This window comes from Ailuropoda melanoleuca, chromosome 14 (genome assembly GCF_002007445.2).
Source record: "Ailuropoda melanoleuca isolate Jingjing chromosome 14, ASM200744v2, whole genome shotgun sequence".
NCBI classification, from domain to species: domain Eukaryota; kingdom Metazoa; phylum Chordata; class Mammalia; order Carnivora; family Ursidae; genus Ailuropoda; species Ailuropoda melanoleuca.
The window spans coordinates 81,484,864-81,509,833 of NC_048231.1; the positions used below are offsets into that span (position 1 = coordinate 81,484,864).

At 52.0% G+C, this 24,970-nt stretch overlaps 1 protein-coding gene across 7 annotated transcripts in view; it reads left to right on the top strand.

Annotated features, from left to right (window-relative positions):
* CTIF (cap binding complex dependent translation initiation factor) overlaps window positions 1–24,970 on the top strand; it is a 280,083-nt gene that overhangs the window by 130,890 nt on the left and 124,223 nt on the right. For all 7 annotated transcript variants that reach the window (XM_034643196.1, XM_034643197.1, XM_019804213.2 and 4 more), the window contains one exon: window positions 17,617–17,693. In XM_034643196.1, the coding sequence (XP_034499087.1) occupies window positions 17,617–17,693 (77 nt within the window). The remainder of the gene's footprint in view (window positions 1–17,616; window positions 17,694–24,970) is intronic.

The following is a 24,970-nucleotide window of genomic DNA, read 5'->3' on the forward strand; positions in this document are numbered from 1 at the left end:
GCTGACGATGTTGCTCCACGGACCCCATTCGAGTAGCAGGATCTCGTAACCATGGTTCCCAGATTTTGTTGCACATTGGAATCACCTGAGAATTTTCAGAGACCCATGCCAGTCTTCCACCCTTAGACATTCTGATTTTATTGGCATAGGGGCCAACACAGGCATTGAGATTTTTTAAACCTTCCCGGATAATCGCAGCATGCAGTCAGGTGTTACATCCTGCAGTGTGAATATAGCTGAGCCTATTACGTATTTCATCTGCGCTTACCTTATCTCCCTGCCTTAGACAACAGTCCCTTTTAAGACAGGACTTGGTCACTTTTTTTTTGTAATGAGGCTTGATCGATTGATGATTGACTACTAGGCTGTTTGCCACGTTTTTGATGATAAACCAGTGTTAATAGAACACATATTGCAAATGGGGAACCATACTAGATGTCAAGAGGGAAACAAAGGAGAAGGTCTTGGATTTTGCCAGAGCGTGGTGGAATCTCCACAGTGCCAGCCTTGGCCGAGGGAGACTGCCTGTGTGGATGGTTTCAAGGGCTGTGGACAGGTTTCCTCCTTATCCCCACCCCTGAGGGGGAAAAAAAACCCAATAATACCTCCCTGGTTCACTAGTTCCCAAAACACTACCACTATTTTTTTTTCCTTTTGATCTGAGGCTGTGGTTCTCAACTTGACCACCCTTTCGAATCACCTAAAGAGCTTTCCACTGCCTGGGCTGCACCCCAGACCACTTGCCTCAGAGCCTTCCGAGGGGCACCTGGCCATCTGGATGTTTTAAAGCTCCCCTGGGGCTGTGAGTGAGTTGCCCAGGGCTGAGAGCCACTGACCTTAGGTTTTTATTGATTGAAATGTAAATATAATCCATTTATTCTCTCCTCGGGGGATTGAGAGTATCAGGGCCTTCCCTGAAGACAGGTTCAAATAGCAGTAGAGGGAGAACATGAGGAAGCCTGGTGCCTCTCAAGCTTGAAGAGTCACCACTGAGTGGGGGGAAAGGCCGAGAGTGGGAGGACAAAACTGCTGCAAAATGCACTTGGCCTCCCAACAGTTCGTTAGAGCAGGAGTCATGGGCCAAATCTGGCCCACCACCTATCTTTATAAATAAAGTTTTATTGGAACACAGCTATGCTTCTATGGCTACTTCTGCTGTACTATGACAGTTGAGACCATTTGGCCTGCAGAGCCTAAAATATTTACAATCTGGCTCTTTTTTTTTTTTTTTTTAAGATTTTATTTTTCTGTCAGAGAAAAAGAGCACGTGCACAAGCAGGGGGAGCGGCAGGCAGAAGGAGAAGCAGGCTCTCCACTGAGCAGAGAGCCTGATGTCGAACTCAATGCCAGAACCCTGGGATCATGACCCAAGCTGAAGGCAGATGCTTAACCCACTGAGCCACCCAGGCGTCCCTATCTGGCTTTTTATAGAAAAAGTTTGCCAGCTCCTTTCCTGGAGGGTTGCCCCAGCATATACTCCCTAGCTGCAATTTATGTATCAATACACATGCTCGGAATTTTTTAAACCACTTCTTTGTGTAATTTTTTAGTTACTTTTAAAACAGACCAGAGTGTCCTGATAGGTGTCTGAGAACAAGTCCTGGTTAGCATAAGGTATGGCTCTCACTCAGCCTCAGGGTGCAAGCTGCCATCCTGTGGCCCCAAGCAGCCTCATTGGGTTACCCCCATGTGCTGTGCACATGTCACCATTGCCCTTATGGGCTGCGGCGTGGGGAGACTGGGAGCCACCACATCAAAATCTGATAGATGGTAGGAGGTTGGAAAGGCTGCCCAGGGATGATGGAATCAGAAGGGCCGCAGGCAGCAAAGGCTCTGCAGATGGAGAGAGGTGACAGGGATGAGCACTGTGCTTGCCTCGACCAGCACAGGAGGGCAGCCAGGAAGTGCCTGAAGCCCGTGCTTCAAAGTCCTGTGTCCAGGCTCTCGTGTTCCCCTCCATTCCTTCTTGAGCCACCACTGTGCCCCTGAAAGTAGGTCAGATCGCTGTCTGCTACAGAGACATGGAGAGAAATAGATACCAACTAGGTCATCATAGCTGCTGGTGGCTGGTGAGCTGGCCGAGACCAATGGCTGCCCGATTGAAGACAACCCATAAAGACTCTTTTATGTGGCGGGGAATCCTTAATGGCCACATCCACACAACAGAAGGTCAGCCCTGCTTTCTGGGAATGGAACAAGTAATTGAATTTCTGAAATGGTACATTTCTGTAGTCAGAGAGAGGTGCAGCCTGGGTCCTTAAAGTATTCCCTTAAAAAATGAATGAGTTGGAGGCAGTAATTTCTTTTACCAAAGATATTTGCAATAGGACTTAGAATTTCCTACTCTAGTGAAAACACAGTTGCGTGTAGGAAGTCTGCACACACACAGCTTTGAGGGCATTCATCTCTATCTACTGATGTCCTGTCTTTCTTCCTCATTGGAAACCTTCACCAACATCGGACCATGTTCCTTATACTTTTCAATGTTGACAACTCCTGGGTCAGGGTCCGTTATTTTCCCATGGTGCTCATCATATGAATATTTGCTTGGCAGCTTAGCTGTTAGTGATTGAACTTGGAAGCAGGGAAAGGTACCCCCAGCATAGATCACATATAGCAGCCCTGGGAATGTATGCTTTTGGCACTGTCAACTGTGAATCCAGGGGAAATCATGAGTGGGCTAACCCTTTACATAGCTTGTTGTAAACTGTGCTTATCATTCGTTCATTCGTTTTCTCATTCCGTCAACAAACATTGTGGCATACCTGCTATGTGACAGTCACCAGGCACAGTGCATTGTGATGGAAACCGGAGGTCCATTGCCCGAGATGCAACCCCACCGAGTTCCGGATCAGTGCGTGCTGTGGTTGGCGCCGGGCCTCCGGTCTGCCACTCTCCTGGGTGCTGTCTGTGGTTCCATCCGGAGCCAGAGTTCACATCCCCGCTCTACCACGCGTTGCTTTAGGTCTGCTATTTAATTGAATCCACCCTCCCTTTCCTCTTCAGTCGAGGACGGATAATAAGAGTACCTCCCTCTCAGGGTCGTTGTGAGGTTTAAATTAGTTGATACATGTAAAACTCTTCGCTCCACACCTGCTCAGTAAGTGATAGACGCGGCTGTTACCCTTACCATCGCTCACAATCCTTGCAGACATAATTTAGTTCCTTCTATGGTAAGGAGACCTTTTGAATACCTTCCAGGGAAACGGAATTGCTCACTCAGTGGCGGGGAGTGTATTTACAGGGCAGGACTGCAGGGGAAGGAAAGCCTTTGCAGGCTAGCTTCCCTCCATTGTTAGGCTGGCTCATCCACGTGGGACTCAGCTCAGGGATGCCCTAGCCTCACCTTGTCATCTTCTTTGTCATCTTCTGGCCACCCGAGGTGGCCTAGGAGGTGGCCAAGAGAAGCTACTGCAAGCAGACAGGGAGTGTACAGGTGGGTGTTTCCACGTGTACGAGCTGCCTCCCGTGTGTCTGCTACAGAGACACCTCTTCCCCAGCTCAGTGTCCTTGGTCAAGTGGAAGAGTCTCACTGAGCATGTGCAACATGTGAGATGCTGTTTTGGAGGTCAGACTTTGACAGGGAAGGCAGGACTCCGAGGGGTCTCCTGGCCTTTGCCTACACTGTGGTCCCAGCTATGACCTGGAATTCAACTCCCTCCCCCACCCCAAGTGCTTCACACCAAGCAAAGAGCACAGATCCAGGGCAGAGAGCAGGGCTGAATGCTGTTCTGAAATCAACGACCATAACCCAGGAGGGGCCATTGAGTGGGACCTTCCTATGGGTGCCTGACTCCCGGTCACAATTTGGGCCAGCCCACCTTCAAACTGCCTGGTGGAGGAGAAGCCTTGTTTTGAGTCCCTGAGGAGACCATGCCTACCTCCTTGGACCCTGCAGCCCATTCATCCCTCTGCCCAGCAGGGTGAACTCCTGGTATCACCTCCCTGGCTTCTATTCCTTGTGTGACTTCTCCAGACCGTATTCCTCCCCCTGGTGGGTACTGACCCCCTGTCAGCCTGTCTGGCCTCAGCTCCGTAGACCGAGGGTACTCTTGGACCCTTCTCTTGGCAGGCTGGTCTGGGCACGAGCACCTCCCCATTTGAGTTGAGTAAACACGTATCCGAAGACTGGCCATGGTGTGTTCCTATGTGCCCTCTCATTTGACTTCCAGCACCTCATTTAATCCTCACAATAGAAGGAATGCTTAAGTTCTCCATTTTAGAGCAGAGGAGACCACGGCCCGGAGAAGGGAAGGGAGCAGACCTACTGCCTGGCCCAGCCGGCCTCTGGCCTTGCATGTAGGGAGGGCTTGGCAGAAGTGGGACACTTGTTACAAACTAAGGGGCCTGTGGAGTCGAGTGGTAGGCACCAAACATCCACAGTGTCATTGACACCGTGGAGGCCAGCGAATGGCCACCTTGGGTCTCAGAGAGCTTACAGTCTAACTGAAGACTGGGGGATCTGGGTCTTCATACCTTCTGCATTTAACTGGAGAAGAATTGCAATTTCAGATACACGGTTAAGGGCCGTAGTCTGTAGGCCCTGGGTCACGTGTGAATGCCGCCGGTCCACAGTGGGTAGAATGGGGGTGGCTCAACTCTGGTCCATCTAGGGCCATCAGTCATCTTAACTTTTCATCCAACAAGGACGTATGGAGGACTCTGCGGTATCTAAGGCATGGGGGGCATGCAGAACTGAAGGAAACATGGCCCCTGAGCTCCAGAGAGTTTGTAGTGTGGTTGGGGAGACAAGCTTAGAAGCAACTATTTAATCCATTCAGATACCAGGATGGGGTGCTAAGAAGTTTGTCCAATGTGCTATGTGACCAAATGGGTCAATTCTCACGCAAACTAGGATTGGTTTTTTTATGGGCGTGGGCATACTTATGCCAATGGCAAAGTCTGAACTGTATTTCAGCGGCGAACAGAAGTGGGGAAGATGTGGCAGGCAGAGGGAAAGCCTGGTTCCAGAATGTGTGTGCAAGACATGGACGGCACTGGAGGAGATAATGCTAAGTGAAATAAGTCAAGCAGAGAAAGACAATTATCATATGATTTCTCTCATCTATGGAACATAAGAACTAGGATGATCGGTAGGGGAAGAAAGGGATAAAGAAAAGGGGGGTAATCAGAAGGGGGAATGAAACATGAGAGACTATGGACTATGAGAAACAAACTGAAGACTTCAGAGGGGAGGGGGTGGGGGAATGGGATAGACCGGTGATGGGTAGTAAGGAGGGCACGTATTGCATGGTGCACTGGGTGTTATACGCAACTAATGAAGCATCAAACTTTACATCAGAATCTGGGGATGTACTGTATGGTGATTAACATAATATAATAAAATAAAAAAAAGAATGTGTGTGCAAGGGTGGGGTGGCAGGCACATGGGGCGGGGAGGAGTGGGCACCCCTTAAAGATCTGGAGAACAGTCCACTTCCAACCCCAGGGCGGGAACCCGGGTCTCCTGGCCCCTGGCCCAGTGCTCCTTCTGATACATTTCCATAAATAGAAGCTTAAAGCCAGTTCTCAGGACCAGCAGTGGGGGGTACAGATGGGACCCTGCAGCCCACTGGGGAACAGTGATTAAAGCTTTTCCTTCAGGTAGGCTCCTGATCTGACACAGGAGCAAGGGCAGTGAGAGCCGAAAGAATTGTTTCCTCCACGGAAGTGGTTTGGTTGGAAAGGCTGTGGTTCTGCCAAGAATCCTGGCCATGCCCTTAAATCCTGGCCTTCAAGTCAGCCGCCCAGCCGTGCAGCCCCGAAGCTGATCCCGTGGGCCTCGCTTGTGGACGCTGACCTTCCTGGTTATGCAGGGGGTGCTCAGAGCCTGGAGCTGAATGGCTCTGCACTCCTGAAGGTCAGCACTGTGGGAGATGTTGCCTTCTCAAAAAGGGAGGGAGGGAGGGGGGAACTCAACCCTGAAAACCTCACGGATCAAGGGGACAGCAAGTGCACCAGCTTTCCCTTCTGTTCCGGCAGCTGGGTGATCGGCAGACAGGGATTGCCCTTCTGAGATCTCCCGTCACAGGGGGCAAGCCTGACTGCGGTCTGAGCTTGGGGAGGGCCTGGCGGTTGGCACAGGAGGCATTCTGGTATGTTCCAAGGAGGCGACTTCAGTGTTAGAAGCTGCTGGCAGCTGAGGGCTGTATGCTTACAGGTCTGTGGGTGCTCACCAAACTAACGGCATTGTTTGGGTCAGTGACCCAAGGAGGGTAGCACAGTGGCCCAGGATTTGGAGGGAGGGTCAGTGAGCAAACGATTAAAAAAAAAAAAAAAAAAGACAAAAACTTGCATTTGCTTCAAAAATAAAACCAAACAAAAACTGATTGTGGCTTGATTAAATGCATGAGCAAGAAGGGAAAGGGTGTGGATACACGAGTACTTGCCTTTCACACCCGGAAGGGAATGATCGCTGCTGAGGTCCATGGCTTAGGCCAACGCAGGTAAGCCAGAGGTCTTCCCACTGGTCCTTGGCAAAATGAGAAAAATGCTAAGTTCACAGTTTCCTTGGGGGTTGGGGTCAGGTGAAAATGATCACATTTGTGCAGAATTATTCTTGAAAACCCCTTAAATGGCCCATGAAGTTGAGAATACTTGGCTGGAGTAGTACCCTGGGTGATATGTACATACAAATGTATGGTCTGTGGTCTGCTATGAAGAGGGCATAAGCCCCATGGAGTATTTTCATTTTATTTCTAAATACATGTAGGTGAACTCGAGCAAGGTAGGCAAGCACCTGCCTGAGACTCTGTAAAGGGCCTTGTATTGGAGAGTGTAGTGCTTTGTACAGAGCTGGGGCCCATCTGTGTCAAGGACCACCTTTTATGTGAAGTCCTGTCCTTTGTGAAATGAAGGTCATAGTAGATGGGACATCCTCAGGCAGAGTGAAGGGTAACAATTCCCCATTTTTAAGTTTCAGTTTTACTGGTCTATGAAATTCTAAAGGCCGGGAACTACTAATCTAAGCCCTACTACTTTATTTAAGTTAAAGAAACTCTGAAGCTTTGTATGTTGAAGACTAAACAGGAGAGTCGACTCTTTCATTTTTTTCCTCCTGTTAGAGAACACGGGTCTCAGCCTTGACTCTAAGTCTGTCCACCTGGTCATTCTGGTTGGGCTCCAATGTCACTTTCTTAGAGAGGCCTTTTCTGATCCTCCCTTTGAAAACGTTGCCCTCTTCATTTTCATTGTTTCTTTTTGTTCCAGTGTCTCTCTTTAAATTACCTTCTTTTTAGCTGCATTCTGTTGGCTAGCCCCTTCCCCTCCTGGGACAGAAACCCCGATCGGTGGTTCAGTTCACGTTGCGTTTGGAGCGCCTCCATTGAGTGTCGCAGGGGTGAATGAAAGCCCGGGTGGTTCCTGAGGGAGGAAGCACATTTTGGCCTCTTGCTTCCAGCACAAATGCCGACGCTACCCCTGCAGGGGCTCAGTCCCTCCTCACTCTCTCCCTGCACTCCTTGCCTGGCGTGACCTGGCCTCTTCAATGGCCCGCGAGCTGCCTGCTGCCCACTGGCCTGGCCAGGCTGATCTGACTCAGTGTCTCACTCAGCACTTCTCTTGCATTGGGGTGGGTGTTGACTATCTACAGGGAGGAGGCTGAGCCTGCAGCAAGCTGCACTTCCGTCCCCTGAGAATGTTCTGGACACAGCCAGGGAGCTCAGGAAGTAGTCGGGGGGGGACCCAGGTGGCATCCCGGGGGTTTGAGCTCCTGCTTCCCAGCAGGTTCATGGGGAACATGGGTGGAAACACTGAGGAGGTCTCAGGGGTGCAGGGCTTTCCTGGCACAGGGGTTTGGGGTGCAGATGGGGGCATTTCACAGACTGTGCTGAAGAAAAGAAGAGGGTGGGGGGTCTCAGCATTACTGCTAAAGGTCCCTCCACACGGCCCGCAGGTACCCTTACACTTACTGACCCCTGGCCATTGCCAGTTTGTATAATGAGCTGCACCAGAGTACATTCAGGAGAAGCAAGAGCAAAGCCATTAAAGCCTGCTTCCTAGTAACCTGTGCCAAGGCTGCCATCTTTCTTAGTCTGCTTCTGGTAACTCAGAGGGTATCCTCAGGCACCCCTTCCTCCAGGCAGTCCTTGCTCCTGGGGTGTCCCCCCATGCGATTTCCCACTGTGTGGCACCATAAAGTCATCGGTGTATCTGTTCTCCCCTGTGGCCCGTGGACTCCTTGGGGACACAGGCAGAGTCTCATTTCTCTGCATCCGTGGCACACAGTGTGGTCACAGAACACAGCGGCCATCTCTGAGTGTTTGTAGAGTCTCACTTTTTTTTCCAGAATCTGTTGTTCCTTCTGTTCCCAGAATGGCCTTTGAACCTCCCCAAGGACAAGTCACCGTTCACACACGTGCCTACCTCTCAGACACTGTCACTGCCCCACAGAGGCCAGAGCACAAGTACCGCTTTGTCTCCCGTTGAGCTTGCTGTATGGAGTTTTTGAGGATCGGGGTATTATCTGGGTCAGGAACACGCCCCTGAGCTGGGGACCAGAACTTGGGCCATATGTGTTTAAGCTTGCCCAGGCAATTTTTCTAGAAGCTGCAGAGCATACACTGTGTCATTTCCCACGGCCACGTGTACCGTTCCATTTGTTGTGTATCTTCCAGCCTTTGATCTGCAGTGCCTCGAAGGTGGCTTTTTCAGTTTGTCAGGGCTCCTGAGACCCTCAGTAACTGTCCCTCATCAGGGGAATGAAGAGCACGTGCCTGCCCCAGTTGCAGCCTCTCGTGGCTGCCGCCGTGTCAGTGAGCCCCGGGAACACCACTGTGCATCCAGGACCTTGCCTGGACTCGCACAATGGAAGGCTGACAATGGTCATTGAAAATCCAGCCCCTTGTCATGGGTTCCTTTACATTTTACACCACAGAATGCAAAAAGAATGTTTTAACATTGTTCTGTTGTTTCTTAGTTTCTGTTCATGTTCTCACCCATGAATTGTCAAGCAAATGCCATTTGTATTTGCAATCGCCCAGGGGATTCTTCCTGACATGGTTACCAGTGGGAAGGGGCGGGGATGGTCATGTTTGCTTTCCATGACTTCGAGGATGTCATGAGATCCAGCACAACACCATCTAAAGCTATCTCATGCTGGATTGCTTAGGACTTCCTTGGTTATAAGTGATAGCAAACCACCTCAAAATATTTGAAAGATAAGAAGGGGGACTTTGCCAGCTCATGAAATCATAGGAAGGTTTAAATAGTCGTGACAAAAGAGGCAAATATTGTCATCTTCATTCTCTGCCAGAAGGAGAAGGGAGAGGCTGCCACAGAGCCAGGACCCAGGTTGTGTGATGGGCGTGTGTGATTTATCAGTGAGGACTCTTTTGGCATTTAGGGTGAGAAACCCAACTTGCAAGAAAAGGGAGGGGTGGGCTTTATTGGCTTAGTGCATCCAAGGAAGGCTTGCCCACGGCAGTGAGCTAATCTCTGGAATTGCTCTACCGTGCCGCACAGACCCCCAGATTATGAGGAAGGTCGTGGGCTCACCCCGAAGACTGTCACAGGCAAAATGTTCATGTGCAATTCAGGGGGGTCACAGAGAGCCTAAGCTCAGCTCGTCCTCTAGAAGAATGTCCAGTTCTCGTGGAACCAACATCGATAGGCTATGGAGGACAGACCTTTTCGGAGTGGGTGGAGTCTAGGTTCACGTTCCAGGATGTGAGTGGAACTGTAGGCAAGGGGGTACGTGCCGGTGGCTTGGCCTCTGGATCTCGTCCCTGTCTACTTTTATCTGTGTTTTTTACGTGGGGACTCCATCTAAGGTCTTGTTTTTTAAAAAAAGTCTCTGCTGATTAAAAAAAAAAAATTAAAAAATTAAACACAGGGGAGCCTGTCTGCCCCTCACCTTTCTTTCTAAAACAGGTCAGCCTCTCTGAATAGCTGTGCAGCCTAGAGATTCCAGGAATTTTAGAAACATTACCTGTTTATTTCACTGGACGTGACCCACACATCCTGCCCACGTGTCCACAGCGAGACCTTGGTAGGATAACTTCTTAGAAGCTTTGAAAAAACATGACCCCCCACAGGAGGAAGGCTCCGCTATTGAGACAAGCTCATTGTCAGGGAACTGTACTTGGTATTTTTATGGCCCATTAAGTTGCCAAGTGCTATGGCTGCTTTGTACTGTTCACCCTTGAGATATCTTCCCAAGTTGGGCTGGAGCTGGGGGAGCCTGGAGAGTCCTGAGCTGGCTTGGCCAGAGGGTTTGTCCTGCCTCTGCAGGGCTCCAGCTCCCTGGGCTTGCCCAGTGGGCACAGCAGAACCAACATCCGGTCTTTCTTCTGCCACACTATTTATTGAGAGGGCCCTCCACCTGAATCATCTGGAATCTTCTGGAGAGAAGGAACTATTAGTTCCCGTGTACGTAATAGCATTCTTGTGAGTGACAGGAGCCTGGTAGGGCCAATCAATATGCCAGTTTGTGAAGAAGAGGAGGGGGATCGTGGTTTCCAAGAGGCCACGGTGGAGAGTCAATATCCAGGTATCATGGGGGCAGACAGGTGTGTCACTGGAAAGAGCAGGGCTGGAGCGCAGGGCCTGCCTTGTCGGGAAACTCGTGAAGACGCCTCCCCACGTGAAACTTCCCACTGCTGCCTCACCCGGACCAGGATCCCCAGTCTTCTTTCTAACTCTGGCATTTCATGGCTCCACTGCCTCCCAGTAAAGACCACGCAGTTAGTGCTGTTTTGACCAGATCTTCTGCTATCTGGGGAACCCTTTACACACTAGGAGGAAGACTGCCTTATATTTGTATAACGCTCTCTCCCTCTGCAAAGAGCTGACATGTGAGCAAAAGATAATAGACATGTGAGACAGTGCTCGGGTCTGGGGTTAGTGGCCATAAGTCAAAGGTCACAGGAACATTAGGAAAATCTCTCTGAGGGAAAGTAGGCATGGGGTTCCATGAAGTGTGTACATCTTTCCAGCTTCCCTGCCTCTCCTGTCTCCTTGGTCCCTGCAGGGGTGCCGGATGGTAGGGCTGGGCTGAGAGGTGAATGAACCTGTCAGGGATTGGGGTCTCCCTTCTCAGACAGACCAAAAGCACTATTCTCAGACAGACAAAAAGCACTATGAAGGTAGGGGCTGGGCAGGGTCTCAGGCTGTGGGTTTGCTGGGAGGCCAGGAGACCCTAGCACGGAACCTGTTCCTCCACCACTGAAGCGACATGGCCCTAGGGGTTATGGCCGCAAAGGCTCTGGAGTGGAACCGGTGTGCGGTTGGGAGCACTCACCCACCAGGGAGAATCAGATGGACTTAGGACCATCCATGTCAGACAGGGTCCTGGAGGACCACACTGAAAGGAGCAAGGTGCTGATGCAGAGAAAGCACATGGGGGAGCCCATCAGGCCAGCCTCGTGCTGTGGGCCTGCACCTGGAGCTGTGGTGTGGGGTCTGGGTGGGAGGGCCAGGAGTGTATTAGTGTTCTAGGACCACCATAGCAGAGTACCGCTAACTGGGTGACTTAAAGAACAGACATTTATTATCCCACTGTTCTGGAGCTAGAAGTCTGGAATAGAGGGGTCCGTAGGGCCAGTCCTCTTTCTGAAGGCTCTGGGGAAGAGTCCTTTCTTGCCACCCAGCTTCTGGTGGCTGCCAGAAGTCCTTGGTGTTCTTGGCTCAAGTTGCATCGGTCCAACACTGCCTGCACCTTCACGTGGCCTTCTCCCTCTGTGTCTCCTGTTTCTCTGTAGCCAAAGTTCCTTCATCTTCTAAGGACACCAGTCATTGGATTTAGGGCCCACTCTCATCCAGTATGAACCCATCTTCACGTGATCATATCTGCCAAGATCCTATTTCCAAATAAGGTCATGTTCACAGCTCTGCAGGGTTAGGACTCCAACTAATCTTTGAGGCACAGAATTCTACCTGTTCCAGGGAGTGAAGAGGACGATAGAGATGGCACCCAGCCAGGCACTGGTCAGGAGCACCAGCGCTGGCCCTCAGAATAGCTTGGTGCTTCCCTGTCTGCCCACAGCGCCAAGCACATCTCCACACACTGCTGTGACGCTAGCGTCATTGGCCAGCAGGTGGAGGTTGTCACACACCTTCCTGTCTTCTCGTGAGCCCCTATCAAACTCCTTAGGACTCAATCCCAGGTTCCACTCCATGGGCGAAGGCTTCTCTGACCCTTCTCCCAAGCAGGGTCCTCATTTCTTCTTCCGGGCTGCCAGAGGCATCTGTTCAATGTCTTCCGTGGCCCATGGTCCATCAGCTTACTCGTTTGTGTTCCCCTGACCTCCAGGGCTGGAACTGGGTCTGTTCATTCTGATATTCTCCATGTGAGGCACCTGGCACAGGGCAGGCCTTCGGCGCTGGCCGAGTGAGAAAGGACCACGGATGGACATATGGGTGGGTGGGTAGACGGGGTTGGAGGTCGAGTAACAGAAGTCTTCCCTGACCACCCCCACCCCCACTGCGCGTTATCCCCTTGCCGGGCCTGTTCTGCTCCATGGTATTTTTGTCAGTTATCACAGCATCTGCTTCTCTGACTGTTGTCCCTCTGCTTTCACTAGAACACATGCTCTATGCAAACAAGCATTTTTCCTATTTCTTTTTACTACTGTATGCACAGTGCCTAAAAGGGCCATTTGTACAGGCTAGGTGGGTGGAAGAGCGAGTGGATTGTAGGATGGGTGGGGGGCGGGGAGCCTGTAGCCTAGCGGAAGTGTGTCACTGTGATCACAGAGTCAGCGGGTCTCAGAGCCGTCTGCGCGGCCATCGGCACGCGTGCCCTCCGTTACTGCACCCTCACCCAGACCCAAGATTTGTCTGTTTATACTGGCATCTCAGGACAAGACCCTTGCACTCCCAGCCTTGGGCCCACAGCTCTGCTGGGCTTGCCTTTAATCCCTCAAAAATACTGCCCTGGGTTGTGAGTATCAGCCTTGGCCTACCCTGGAATGGGCGGACTCTACATAACGTGTTTCTGCAACCGGAGCGATCAGGCACTGCCCTGCTGAGCTGCGTCTTACACCATTGCTGACCTCCGAGTCAGGGGTGTATGTGTGTGTGTTTCATGTGTGTTCTGCCAGTGCGGCATGTGGAAAGAGTATTATCTTCCCTCTGTCCCTGGAGAGGCTTGGTTTATATAATCTACTTGTCTCCCAGGCCCATTTATTGAACAAAAGTGGTCAGAGGTTAGACGGGGGGGCTGCAGCCAGGTCTCCCAGTGACGGGAAGAAGGGTTCTCAGGCAGAGTGGAAGAAGAGCAGGCAGGGCGGGGGGTGGTCCAGCATATTGCTACCGAGGCTCACGTGGCAGAAGACGGCTGAGACCCACCAAGCAGCTGGTAAATCAGAAGGCCGGTGCTCTCATTTATGGGGGTGGGGGAGCTCTCACACCCGGACCAACATTACCTGGACTGACATCCATATGGGCCTCTTTCAAAGCATAGAGTGGAAGAATTTGTTGAGTAAAGAATTACAGCAAAGGCCACTCTGCTCTTAAAGGATAATTCTGACAAGCCTGGTAAATATCCCATTCTCCACTTGAGGGATAGATTCCAAAAAGCAGGAGGGATCTCTGGTCTAAAGCCAAAGGACCATCTCCCCTGACCAGACCTGGAGATACCAATTCATGCTCCCTTCCAGATCCCTCATTTCGGTGCCTCTTGCCTAGGACGTGCCGCCCTTTGCAGCCCTATCTTATGTAAAATGTTTTAGGGCAGCTGCATCGTGGAGAGTAATTGAGTGAGAGAGGAACATTTTCCATTGTGGCTGGATCTTCTTTTTTCTTTCTTTTAACACTTGCTGTCCCCTCTACCCAGAATATACTGCCCCCAGATTTTCTTCCAACCTTTTTAAATTGAGATGTGATTTACATGTCATGAAACTCACCCTTTTAAAGCATACAGTTAGTTGTTTTTTTAGTGTATTCACAAGGTCATACAACAATCACTACTGTCTAACTCCAGAATATTTCCATCACCCAAAAAGAAACCCAGTACTCGTTAGCAATCACTCGCCTTCCTCCCTCTCCCTAGCCCCTGACCACCACTCGTCTACTTTCTGTCTACAGATTAGCCTCTTCTGGACATTTCGTAAAAACGAAATTGTACAATATGTGGTCTTTGGTAACTGGCTTCTTTCCCTAAGCGTGATGTTTTTATGGTTCATCCATGTTGTCACATGTATCAGAACTTCCTTCCTTTTAGGGATGCCTGGGTGGCTCAGTTGGTTAAGCGGCTGACTCTTGGTTTCAGCTCAGGGTCATGTGATCAAGCCCCACATCAGGCTCTATGCTCAGCAGGGAGTCTGCTTGAGGATTCTCTCTCTCCCTCTCCCGCTGCCCCTCCCCACCACTCTCTCTCGTTCTCGCTCACTCTCTCTCTCTTTCAAATAAATAAATCTTTAAAAAAAAGTAAAAAAGAACTTCCTTCCTTCTGTGGCCATGTAATATTCCATTGAATGGACATACCACATTTTGCTCATCGAGTCATCAGTTAGTGGACGTTCGGGGCGTTTCCAGCTGTGGCTACTATGAATCATGCTGCCATGAACTTTCATGGACAAGCCTTACCTCTGAGTAAAGAACTTCTGCCAACCCAGATCAGCAGCTAGCCTGAGGGCAGGTGTGTGACTAAGCACAGATTTTCTTGCTTTCTTCTGCTGGCCTCATCTTTGCCCCTGTTGACACCCTGTTACCCTTGTCTTGGAAGGAGTGTGGGCAGCATCTTGAATTGTATGTGTCACCTGGTGCCGACCACCCGCTTGAGAAAAAAAGTGGCTGATGGCAGAGGGCCCTCCAGTGAAGCTTGCATAAATAGTGTCCCCTGTCTTATGCTGGAGCACCTGAAAGTCCTATGTAATTGATGTATTCATTCATTCACCCAGATGCCACCCATTATTCACTCATTCATTTATTCACCCAGATGCCTATAGCCTGGGGTTCCAGGTGGTCTTGGGGGTGGGACCTGTCCTCCATCGCCCTGGCCTGGATTGCTCCTGGAGAGGGAGGGCCTCAGAAGTACAAGACTTGGTTCCATCACCGTCACCCTCATCACTTCTGTAGCTGACTTCTGGCCTCCCGCCGGGGTCTGCCAGCCTCAGGCCAAAGAGGGCACAGGCAGAACGTCCCCTCCTGCTCCAGCTCTGCACCTGGGTCACCAGGCCCTCTGCCAATCCCTCTGCCTTCCCTGACCTGAGCTTCCCGCACCCTCCTCCCACCTGCAAGCCACCTCAGCCAGACCCTGTGCCAGGACTGGGGGCTCCACGAGGAGAGGGACCAGCACAGCCTCGTGAGTGTCAGGATGATGGGGAAGATGGTGAAGGTGAGGGTGAAGGAGGTACCCCGGGAGGGACTTACGGAGGTTTACTACATACCAGGCACAGGGCTACATTCTTTACATGCTTATCAACTCAGCTAACCCACACTAGGGCCCAAGGAGGCTGATGCTGTTATTACAGATGTGGAAACCGAGTGCTGTCGAGGTGAGGTTAGCTATCAAAGTCACGTGATCATTAAAGGAAGAGCCAGGGGCTGAGTGTGCACAATTCAGCGGCAGAGCCCATGCTTTGACTGCTGTGCACACATATATATTTATCTGGGGGGAGACAGATGGATGGACACAGAGGCCACAGCAATGGCTTCATTAGAAGCCCGGAGTGGCTGGCAGGTCCTCTGGGCCACACTGAGTTTGGTGGAGAGCTAGGACTCCAGCTGAGCCTGAGTCCCCAGGGCAGCTGCCTCCCGCTGTGGTGTGTGGAGGAGGTGGGCAGGATGCAGGGCAGAGCCCCGGACTCCGAAGCCCAGACAAGGGAGGCTGCACGTCCCGGGCTCGTGGAAGGCGCAGTGTTGCGGACAGCTCCGTCTGCCCGGCCTCACGGTGAGAGCCCGATCCAGGCCGCCGGCTTGAGAAGGAGCCTCAGCTTCCTTCCATTGTCTGCGTGGGGCACACCCAGTGTGTTCCTGCGGTGACCCGAGGCCAGGAGGGAGAGAAGGGGCCAGCCCGGAGCTGGGTCAGGATGGGAGAGGGGAAATGAGAGGGGAAGACGTGGTGTTTTTCCTTGTTTGTGTTTTGTATTAAAGAAAAGCAAATAATATCCTTTGAGAAAACCATTAAACAAAGCACATCCTAAGACTGCCGAGGCCCATTGTGGCTGCCTGGAGCCCGGAATTCATTCATGCCTTTTTGGCCAGATTGTTGGCGGCAAGAGGCAGAGTAGGAGGGAGGGAGTGTTATGACAATAAATGTTGAAATGTGTCATTCCCTCCCTGGACTCCATAGGAGGCTAGGCCCTGCATCCATCATGCCAGAGTCCCTGTGTCCCCCTGAGCCTATTGCCTCTTGTCCTCCGACGGCCCCACCCTGGGAAGCTCCTTGAGGCTGGCCAGAGCCGTCAACATCCACCCCACCTTGGTCGGGGGCTAAGCCCTGAGAAGGCAGCCCAGCGCGGCCCTCCACTGTGGAGCCTGAAACCAGACGGCTGCTACCATAGAAGATCTGGGCCTCAGTCTCCCTGTCTATAAAGTGGGGGGGGGGGTCTAAATGGACTCTCACTGACCACTCTCCAGCACCCTGGGCCCTGTCACACCCTCTCACCCTATGCTTGTGCAGGGCCTCGTGGGTGACGTGGCGGGGGGGCACACTCAGGCTGTAGTCTGCATCAGGACCTGTATACTGGTATCACCCCCTCTTCCCAGCCCTCCAGGCCTGGGTTCCCTCAAGTACCCCCAGCCCACCCACCCCAACAGGCTGCCCACGATGTGATGACAGTGTTCTCTCCCATGTCCCACCAGAACACACTTTTTTGCTGGGAGGAGGGCGATGGTTAAGAACAGAGCTGGCATTAGCCCAGCTTCGGGAGATAATTCTGCCTGGGGCCTGCCATTGGCAGGATCAGCCCCATGTTGTAAGTAGAGGGTCTGTCTGCAGCCTTGACATAGATATATAGTTGTTCCAATGACAATACACGAAAGATCATTCTTAGGATTCTCCCCAGTTTAAAGTTTAAAAAAAGCATTGAAATGTGTCATTCCCTACCTGGACTCCATAGGAGTTTCCTGTAAACACTCCCCAGGAGTGTGAGGAATGAGGGTCTGAGCACAAAATCGCACAGGCTGTCCTGGACCAGGGCGAGGCAGCCAGGGTCCTAGCACGCTGCGTCTGCTCAAGGCTTGGAGCTTGCAAGGGGCTGCATCTCCTTGGTCCCTGCAATAGCCCGGAGAAGATACTGGCATTCCCACTGTATCAGGAAGCTTAGAGAAGTCATGAGTGTTCAAAAAGTAACTTGTCCTTGATCGTGCAGCCATGAATCCGGGATCTGGTCCCAGCTCCATTACTAATTCTCTGTGAGACCTTGAACAGGTTCATTCACCCCTCTGGCCCTGAATGTCGTCATCTGGAATTTGAGTGGATATGACACATTCTAAGGTCCCCTTTGTGTCCCTACCGTTCTTTGGTTTTGTAATTCCAGCATCATTGCCTGGTGGGAAACGGATTAACTCACATTTTTCATTTTTCAGTCCGGATTTGGTGGTCAGAGTCTGGTCTTTCCAAACCCCCAGTTTCTTTTGGTCACAGACGTTATCATCAATAGTTACGTGCAAGAAGGTCTTTGCTCTCTTTCCTAAGTTACTCACGCTCCCCCTTCCTCCCACACCACACAGGGCTACCACCCGATGCCCCACGAAGTGGAGATTGCCCACACGAAGAAGTTGTTCCGGCGGAGGAGAAATGACCGGAGGTAGGAGAGACTCCGTCAAGAGCTTTGGGTTTTCTGTCCTTGGCCAGTCATCTGTGGCTCCGTCAGTTCTGGCCTGCATCTTGCTTTCCCCGGGGACCCGCTGTTACCTATGAGATGAAGCAGTGGGGTCCCTTCAGGACTCCAGGGACAGGCTGCAGGTTCTGCAGCTCAGGAAGAGGAGGGCTCTTTCCGCTTGCAGCAAGGGCAGCAGTCCTCAAGGGATGAGGTCCCAGCTGACATGTGTTTTGAGACATGGCCTCCAGGAGGCTCCGGAGCTTGCAATTCCAAGGGTACGTGTGTCTCCTGCTCTTCCCTAGTCACTGCAAGTCGTTCCTGGCCATGCTTGGCTCTGCGGCGACAGGCGACACGTGTATCAGCCACTGCACGTGCACCTGCTCTCCGGTGCCTGGAGGAACTCACTTAAACTAGGGCAGAACCCAAGGTCTCCCCAGAGTTCAGCTTGCTGGGTGATAGCAAGGAGACAGAAAGGTGCCCCGAGGCAGCCCGGGACGCATGAGAGCTGAGGCTGGGGGTCTCAGCAAGACATGCCTTCGTTCCCTTGGAGGCTTTCTTGCATGGATAGGTCTTCCTGATATATTTCAAGTGGCAAACTCCAGGTACAGAGCAGTGTTTATAGTCTGTGGACATTTGTAATAAAGCAGGGTTAGAGTGTATTTTCCGTTTGAATATGCATCAACTGTTTCTGGTTGGAAATTTTAAAAAAAGGAAGGGGGGAAGAAGCAGGAAAGAAGGAAAGAGAATAAAGGCTCCTGCCCAACGAATTAAAATGAGGCATGTGCCTCGATAGGGAATTTCTTCTTAGATCAAAGGGATGGCCTGTGGTTTTACTTTTAATGAACAGAGAATAATCTCAGAGATCCAAAGGAACAGTCCAGGCGACATCCCTTGCTCAGAAAGTGGAGGTACCTGTTCTTCTGTTACCCCCTTGGAACGAGGGGTGTGACCGACCGAGGTCCCGGAGCCTTCCTTCCACAGGTGGGGCCCCGAACAAGGAGTGTTGGGAGGAGGGCACAGCTCGGGCTGGCTGGAGGATGGGGCACCCAGAACGCCTCGTCATCAGCTGGTGGATTTAGGGGGTTGAGCCCTTCCCAGGGGACAGTAACGATACCGCTAACTAGGAGGAAGGCCGTCCTGGCTTAGAAACCAGAACCACTAGGCACGTTGTGTAGCAGCAGGAAAAGGGGAAAATGAGCCGGGAGAGTTGGACCAAGCCCCAGGCCAGGCTTGACCAAGGTAACGTGATTGCTGTGTGCACCGCCTCTGTGCTGGGCTGCTTCCCAGGGGCTGATTCCTTGTTTCTGGGCTTCTGGTGGAGGGAAGAAGTAGGGAGCACCCCTCTAAAAGGGGGATGGGCTTCTCGGGCGACTGGGGAAGAGTCAGGGAGAGCAGAGGCTGGGTGTCCCTCCTCCCCTGCCGCCCTGGTCCCGAGCCTGTGTCTGGAGGCGTGGGGAGTCCCCAACCTTCCGAATGAAAAGTCACCCCCTGACCCAGGAACAGTGGCAGGCTGCCGCCCTGCATCCAGGTCAGCCACACCTTGGCTTGTGGGCCTGGCTGCCTCGCTCAGCAGGCACCCCCCTGGACCGCGGCAGGCCTCCGGAAGGCAGCCGCTGACCCAGGAATAAAGGAAGAGGAGCGTGACACACACACACTGGGAAGCTGACCTTCCGCTGAGCCACGCTCATGTTAACAAATGCCCGGTTAGGTCAGCGCACCTCGCAAAGGATGTGGACCCGGGACAGGGTCCAAAGCAAGGCAATAAAGATGATTAAAGGGATGGAAAGTATGTCCCGGGAGGAGAGGCTAACGGGACAGGGCCAGGGAAGAGGAGGTCGCAGGGAAAGAACAGTCACGCCAATAAACTCATGAAAGATTTACACGGAGGTGAAGGAGCAGCTGCCTTGCATGCATAGGGACCCAAACCAGAGGAAGCTCGCTGGTCATGGAAGAAGACAGTGTGCAGCTAGACCACAGCTGGGCTCTAGCAAGAGACCTCTTGGTAGCTGAAGCTGGGTTGTGAGGCGCGCTGGAGCCTGGAGCGGGAAGTCTGCATCATAGCCCAGGTCCGGCTGGACGCCAGGCTGGGCGCGCCCTTACTGCTTTTCGTTCCAATTGTGGAAGTCGGAGACACATGCCCTGGAGTTAGACCCTGGATGTGATTTCTGCCTCCTCCATTCACTAACTCTGTGACCTGGGCAGATTGCTTCATGCCCCTATTTCCTCTTCTGTAAAGTGGGTCTACTAAGTGGGAGGTTTGAGCGATCTAATCCTTGTAAGGCCCCTGGAAACAGGCTTAGCGCCGGCCCCCTCTTGAATCCGAGGTACACGGGAGACACCGTAAGGTGAGGGGTCGGGAGATGGCTGCAGCAAGGGTGTCGGTCACCCGTGATCTCACTCATGAGCCCAGGGAGCTTTGCCCTGAATTTCCCTCCAGGATTAAATGCCCAGGCAGGCAAGGGAGGAGGGCCCCTCCTGAGCAGCCCTCCTCCGGCTCTGCTTCCACACTCCAGGGGCTGCTCCGAGGGGCTCTGTGATTAAAGGTCAGCTGTGAATGTCTTTTCCTCATTTTGCAGGAAAAGGTTAAGCTCCTGAACAGTTCATAGGTTGTCGTCCTGAAAAATGTTCTCAAAACTTAAACAACTAGTAACCACTTGTTCCTTTTGGGAAACTACTCAAAGATGGTTGCTGATTTCAGACGAAATGATGCATTTCATGATATGAATGCCCTAAAGGAGTATTTCAAGCTTTCCTCAGAGAGCAGCAGGCCTGAGGGGCTCTGTCCCTGGAGGCCTGCTTGCTGGAGGGGGGCCTGCGGAGGTTCCTCTCCCGCCCCAAGCTACCCACCCAGCAGGTGCAGGCAGAGGAGCGGGCTCCCGGAGGGCTGAGTCCCGGCCATGCTGCTGACCCACTGCTTGTGTTGACCTTGAGTGAGGCTTCACCGGCTGGGACTGCAGGATTCTCTCGACTCCTCCCCCACCCTGCTCCATTTTGCAGAGGGAGCAAACTGAGGCAATGAACCACTGAACAACCATCGGAGTCTTTGTTCCCTGGGAAGCCGACTGTGGGATGGAGATGAGCAGGCAGGGCACTTATTGAGGTGCGTCCTTTGGATGAGGAGCTGCAGACAGGAAGGGAAGGGAGCAGGTAGGGCAGAGGGAGAAGCTGAGCTGCAGTGCAGTCTGGCCGGGGAGTTCTGACCCTACAGGGAGGTGACGTCAGAGCTGTCCCAAGATGGAGTTAAAGGAGCAGGTCTTTATATCCGCATGTCTGCTGGTCATTGGAGAGAATGGCCACAGCCTTAACTAAGCCAGCAACTGTTATCGCCCAGGGCAGGGGTTGAGAGCTGGGGGTGTCTGTCCCAGCACATGCAGCAGCTGGTGGGGGGGGGTGCACCATTGCTCAAGGGGGTCTGGGTGGTGCCCCACAGCGAACACTCCAGCAGAGCAACACTTAACTCTCCTACTGGGATTGATGGAGTGGTGCCCCGTATTACATTCTGTGCTCCGGAGCAGAGCAGAGAAGTGCCAGCCTTGGTCCCTGCTCCCTGGGGCCGGAGGTTTGGCTTGCACAGCCCTCTCTGGCTCCTGAAGCCACCGGAACATGGTGTGTGACTGGGTAGCATCCGGGTGTTCAGAGAAAGGAGTGTTCAGCCAGCAGGGGGTGGCTGAGGAATGCTTCCTGGAGGAGGTGGGCATTGAACTAGGATTTGGAAGGGGGGTTGGAGGGGTGTGAAAGTTGCTGCAGCTGAACAGGTGGGGGAGCCAGGGATTCCCACCCCCCACACACAAGTCAGCCCACAAAGCTTCCTAGAAACAGCACCAGAAGGGTGGAGCTCACAGTCGCCGCCACCCCCAACTGAAAGAATTGGGAGGGAAAAGCGGGAGCTCCTGGTTCCCGGTAGGCCTTGGCCCAGGGTGTTACAAGTCTCTGTGGACACAGCGCACTCCAGAGCCCAGCCTCCTAGCAGAGGGGTTAGGGAGCCTTGCCCTGAATTTCCCTCCGGGATCTATCTCCTTGATGCAGGCACTCTCGTTCTATCCGATGCTGCGCTAGCCGCCGGCGAGACAAGAGAGCCATTCTCCAAATTAATCTGTTTCATTAAGTGAGGTCTCAGAGTGGTTCATTTACTCCATGTGCAAAGCAGATTTGGAAGGAAGAAGAAAAGAATGCCATGGTCATCCAAAACTAGTGTCAGATGGTCCTGCTGGGCGAGGAGCAGGAGAGTGGGCTCTGTCCCCACACTTCTGCGTGCCACCCCCTCCCTGGGTCCCCAGGTGGTGCAGTCAGACCACATCCGGGACACTGCAGGGTGATTCGAGCCTCCGGCAACTCTTGCTGCCTCCGTCCTACAAATGACCATGACCGTGGCTCAGTGTCCTCTAATTGTGGAACCAATTAAGAATCTCATCCCTCCTTCCCTTCCTCTGCCAGCAGGTGCCCAAATCCTCCCTGGGTGCCAGGCTCTTTCTCTAGGGACAAAGTGTTAGCCATCAGATTTGATTTTGCAAGCTCTCTCTGACATCATCTGGGTCACTGATAACAACGAACAGGGCATCTGGAATTGGTGATGGATATGCAACTCGGTAAATAAACTAAAAATCCTGAATTATGTCATTTAAACGGGTGGATTTTGTTGTAGGATTTACATATCAATTAAAAAGTTTTTAATGAATAAGGCAGGTCCCAGAACAGAGTGATACCACAAGCCCCTGGAAACATTCCTTGAATCTTGATGTTTGCAGGGATCCCCAAATGTATCAGGCAAGTGACCCTTTCAAAAAAGGCAGTAAATTTCATCTGGTTGGTGTGAACCTGTGTAGCTATCAGTGGTTATGTCGTTTCTTCCAAATCATCTGTTTGGGAATCTCTGAGAGGAGGGATATCTGTATTTTTCTGTTTGTTTTTTTTTTTTAATTGGAAGTATATGCACATAGCTACACTTTGTGTGTTCTCCAAGATTCCTCAGACATGTTCTGGAGCCATTTATAACCTTAGTGCAGAGTTCTCTTTTCCTGAGCAATATTGCTCCATCCCTTGGGCAAGAAGATGAGAATTCAGAGTGCCCATCATTCTTCCCCCATCCCGTCCTAGGTCCCGGGCATTGTACGGTTGCTCTGGCAGGGTCTGCCTTTCCTGGACCAACACCTGTTCTCTGATAGGAGGCAAACCTTTGTTTTAGCTGCCCCCTTAATTTTACATCATCCCCATCAGCAACCTCATGCTTCCGTCCTCCTTCTCACTCAAAAGACGAAAATACAATTTTAAGACTATCGTCAGCCCTTGGTCAGCCCACTCCTTGACACGTTCTGACGACTACCCCATGCTTTGATCGTCATCACTGGTTATGGATCACCCCTCATTCCATTCTAGAATCACTTTGTCCCTCTTCCTCACTTTTAGGCTCATGGGCAAGGACCCTGGGGATGCCCTCTGCCTCCTTAACCCCCTTCCTGTAAGTCACAGTTGCTTTGGGGAGCTTGCCGCTCCCTTCAGCACCACAGATGACCCCTGCAGTCATGAAGTCCTTCGTCCTGTGAGGACGACTAAATCCCAGATCTTGCCAACCGGGAATGGATTGGGAATTAACCTCGTTCGGAGCCCTGGATTTATCCATCAGCTCACTCACACAAGTTGTTAAGTTAGCCCTTTTGGAAGTAGAGTCAGTCCTCACTACTCATGGCTTCCATATTTGCAAATTTGCCTACTTGCTAAAATGTAGGTGTAATCCCCGAAATCAGTATTCACAGTCCTTTCAAGGCCATTCGCGGACATGCACGGGGCGGTGAGCAATTTGACTTGCCCAACATGCACGTTCCCAGCTGAGGTCAGATGAGGAGATGCCCCACCTTTGTATTTCAGCCTTCAGACCTGCAAACAAGCATTCTTTCACGGTCGATTTAGCGCCATGACGTTCACATGTATGTGCTTTGTGTGGGTGAATTTGCTGTTTAAAATGCCCCCGAGTGTAGTGCTGAGGTGCTGTCTACTGTTCCGAAGGGCAAGAGGGCTGTGATGTACCTTCTGGAGAAAAATACGTGTGTTAAGTACGTGTCATTCAGGCACAAGTTACATATAGTCGTGACACCTATGACGTATTTTCAGGATCGACAGAATGCTGTTGACCATGAGTTCGCCATTGATGCATCAACGCTATGTATTAAGCAAGGTGTCTTTAAGCAGAAACACATAATGTATTGATCAAATGGGGAAAATGTTGTGACCATGGGCTTGCAGAAACCTGACCCTGTATTTCCCCCGGGAGCAATTTGTTCCGTAGTCCCCGCTTCGGTGTTTGCGGGACTTTGAGAACTTCTCTGTAGTGAATAATGAGAATCACTGTGCTTGCTCTTTAAGTAGGGTAGAGAGGTGCTCAAGGTAAAGGACTATATTGTGAGGGATGGGATTTCAGACCTAGTAATTTATCTTGTGTGTGTGGTGGTGGTGGTAGAGCCGGGGGCCGCAGAAGGGAGGAGCAGGAGACCCTTCCTGCCCTGGACGTCCCCTGGCTTGGGTTTCATTGAGGGGACCGCTGCTTCATTTGCCGCACCCTGGGATGACGCCGTCCCTGACCCCCCCCCCAGACTGCTCAGCCCTGCGGTGACCATCATTGTCATCCTGTCATCAGGAGCCCAGGGGACAGTGAGACAGATCACACTGCCATTGCCTGAGGTTTGTCTTTATATCCCAGCACGGAAATTGCCCTCATTAAGTCCCTGCTAAAGATAGATAAGAAAATGGGACAGGCAAACCCCCACCTGGCAGACAGCCCTGTCAGATTCGAAGCAACATGAGTCAGATAGGAATTATTTTTAGGCTCCTTCTCCTCCCTCCCCCACACCCACCCCCAAGCAGGCACTCTTGGAAAGAAGAACAGCTCATTTCTTGAAGCCAGATGTCCACGTCCGTGTCCGATGGACATGAAATTCCAGCCCTGAGATGCCTAGAGAAGACCTCAACCTCTGTACAAATCGTGATGGCCAGTTCCTCCTGCGAACTGTGCAGCCGCCCTGCGCAGCGCTCCTGGGCAGAGCAGGCTGGGAGAGGCCCCGGAAAGCTGGCCCGCGACTCACCTAAAGCTGGGGCACCTTCCCTGGATGCCCTCTCTTGCCCCTCTTTCCTGGCACACGCTCCATGCTCAGGACCGGCTCTGTGCCTCATACTTCGTGGGAAAGAAAACAAGGCCCTGGGGCCCCTCTCCCCGGGAAGGGCCAGCATGTCCCTGGGGCCCGGGCCCACATCCGTGGGAGGGCCATTTTGTG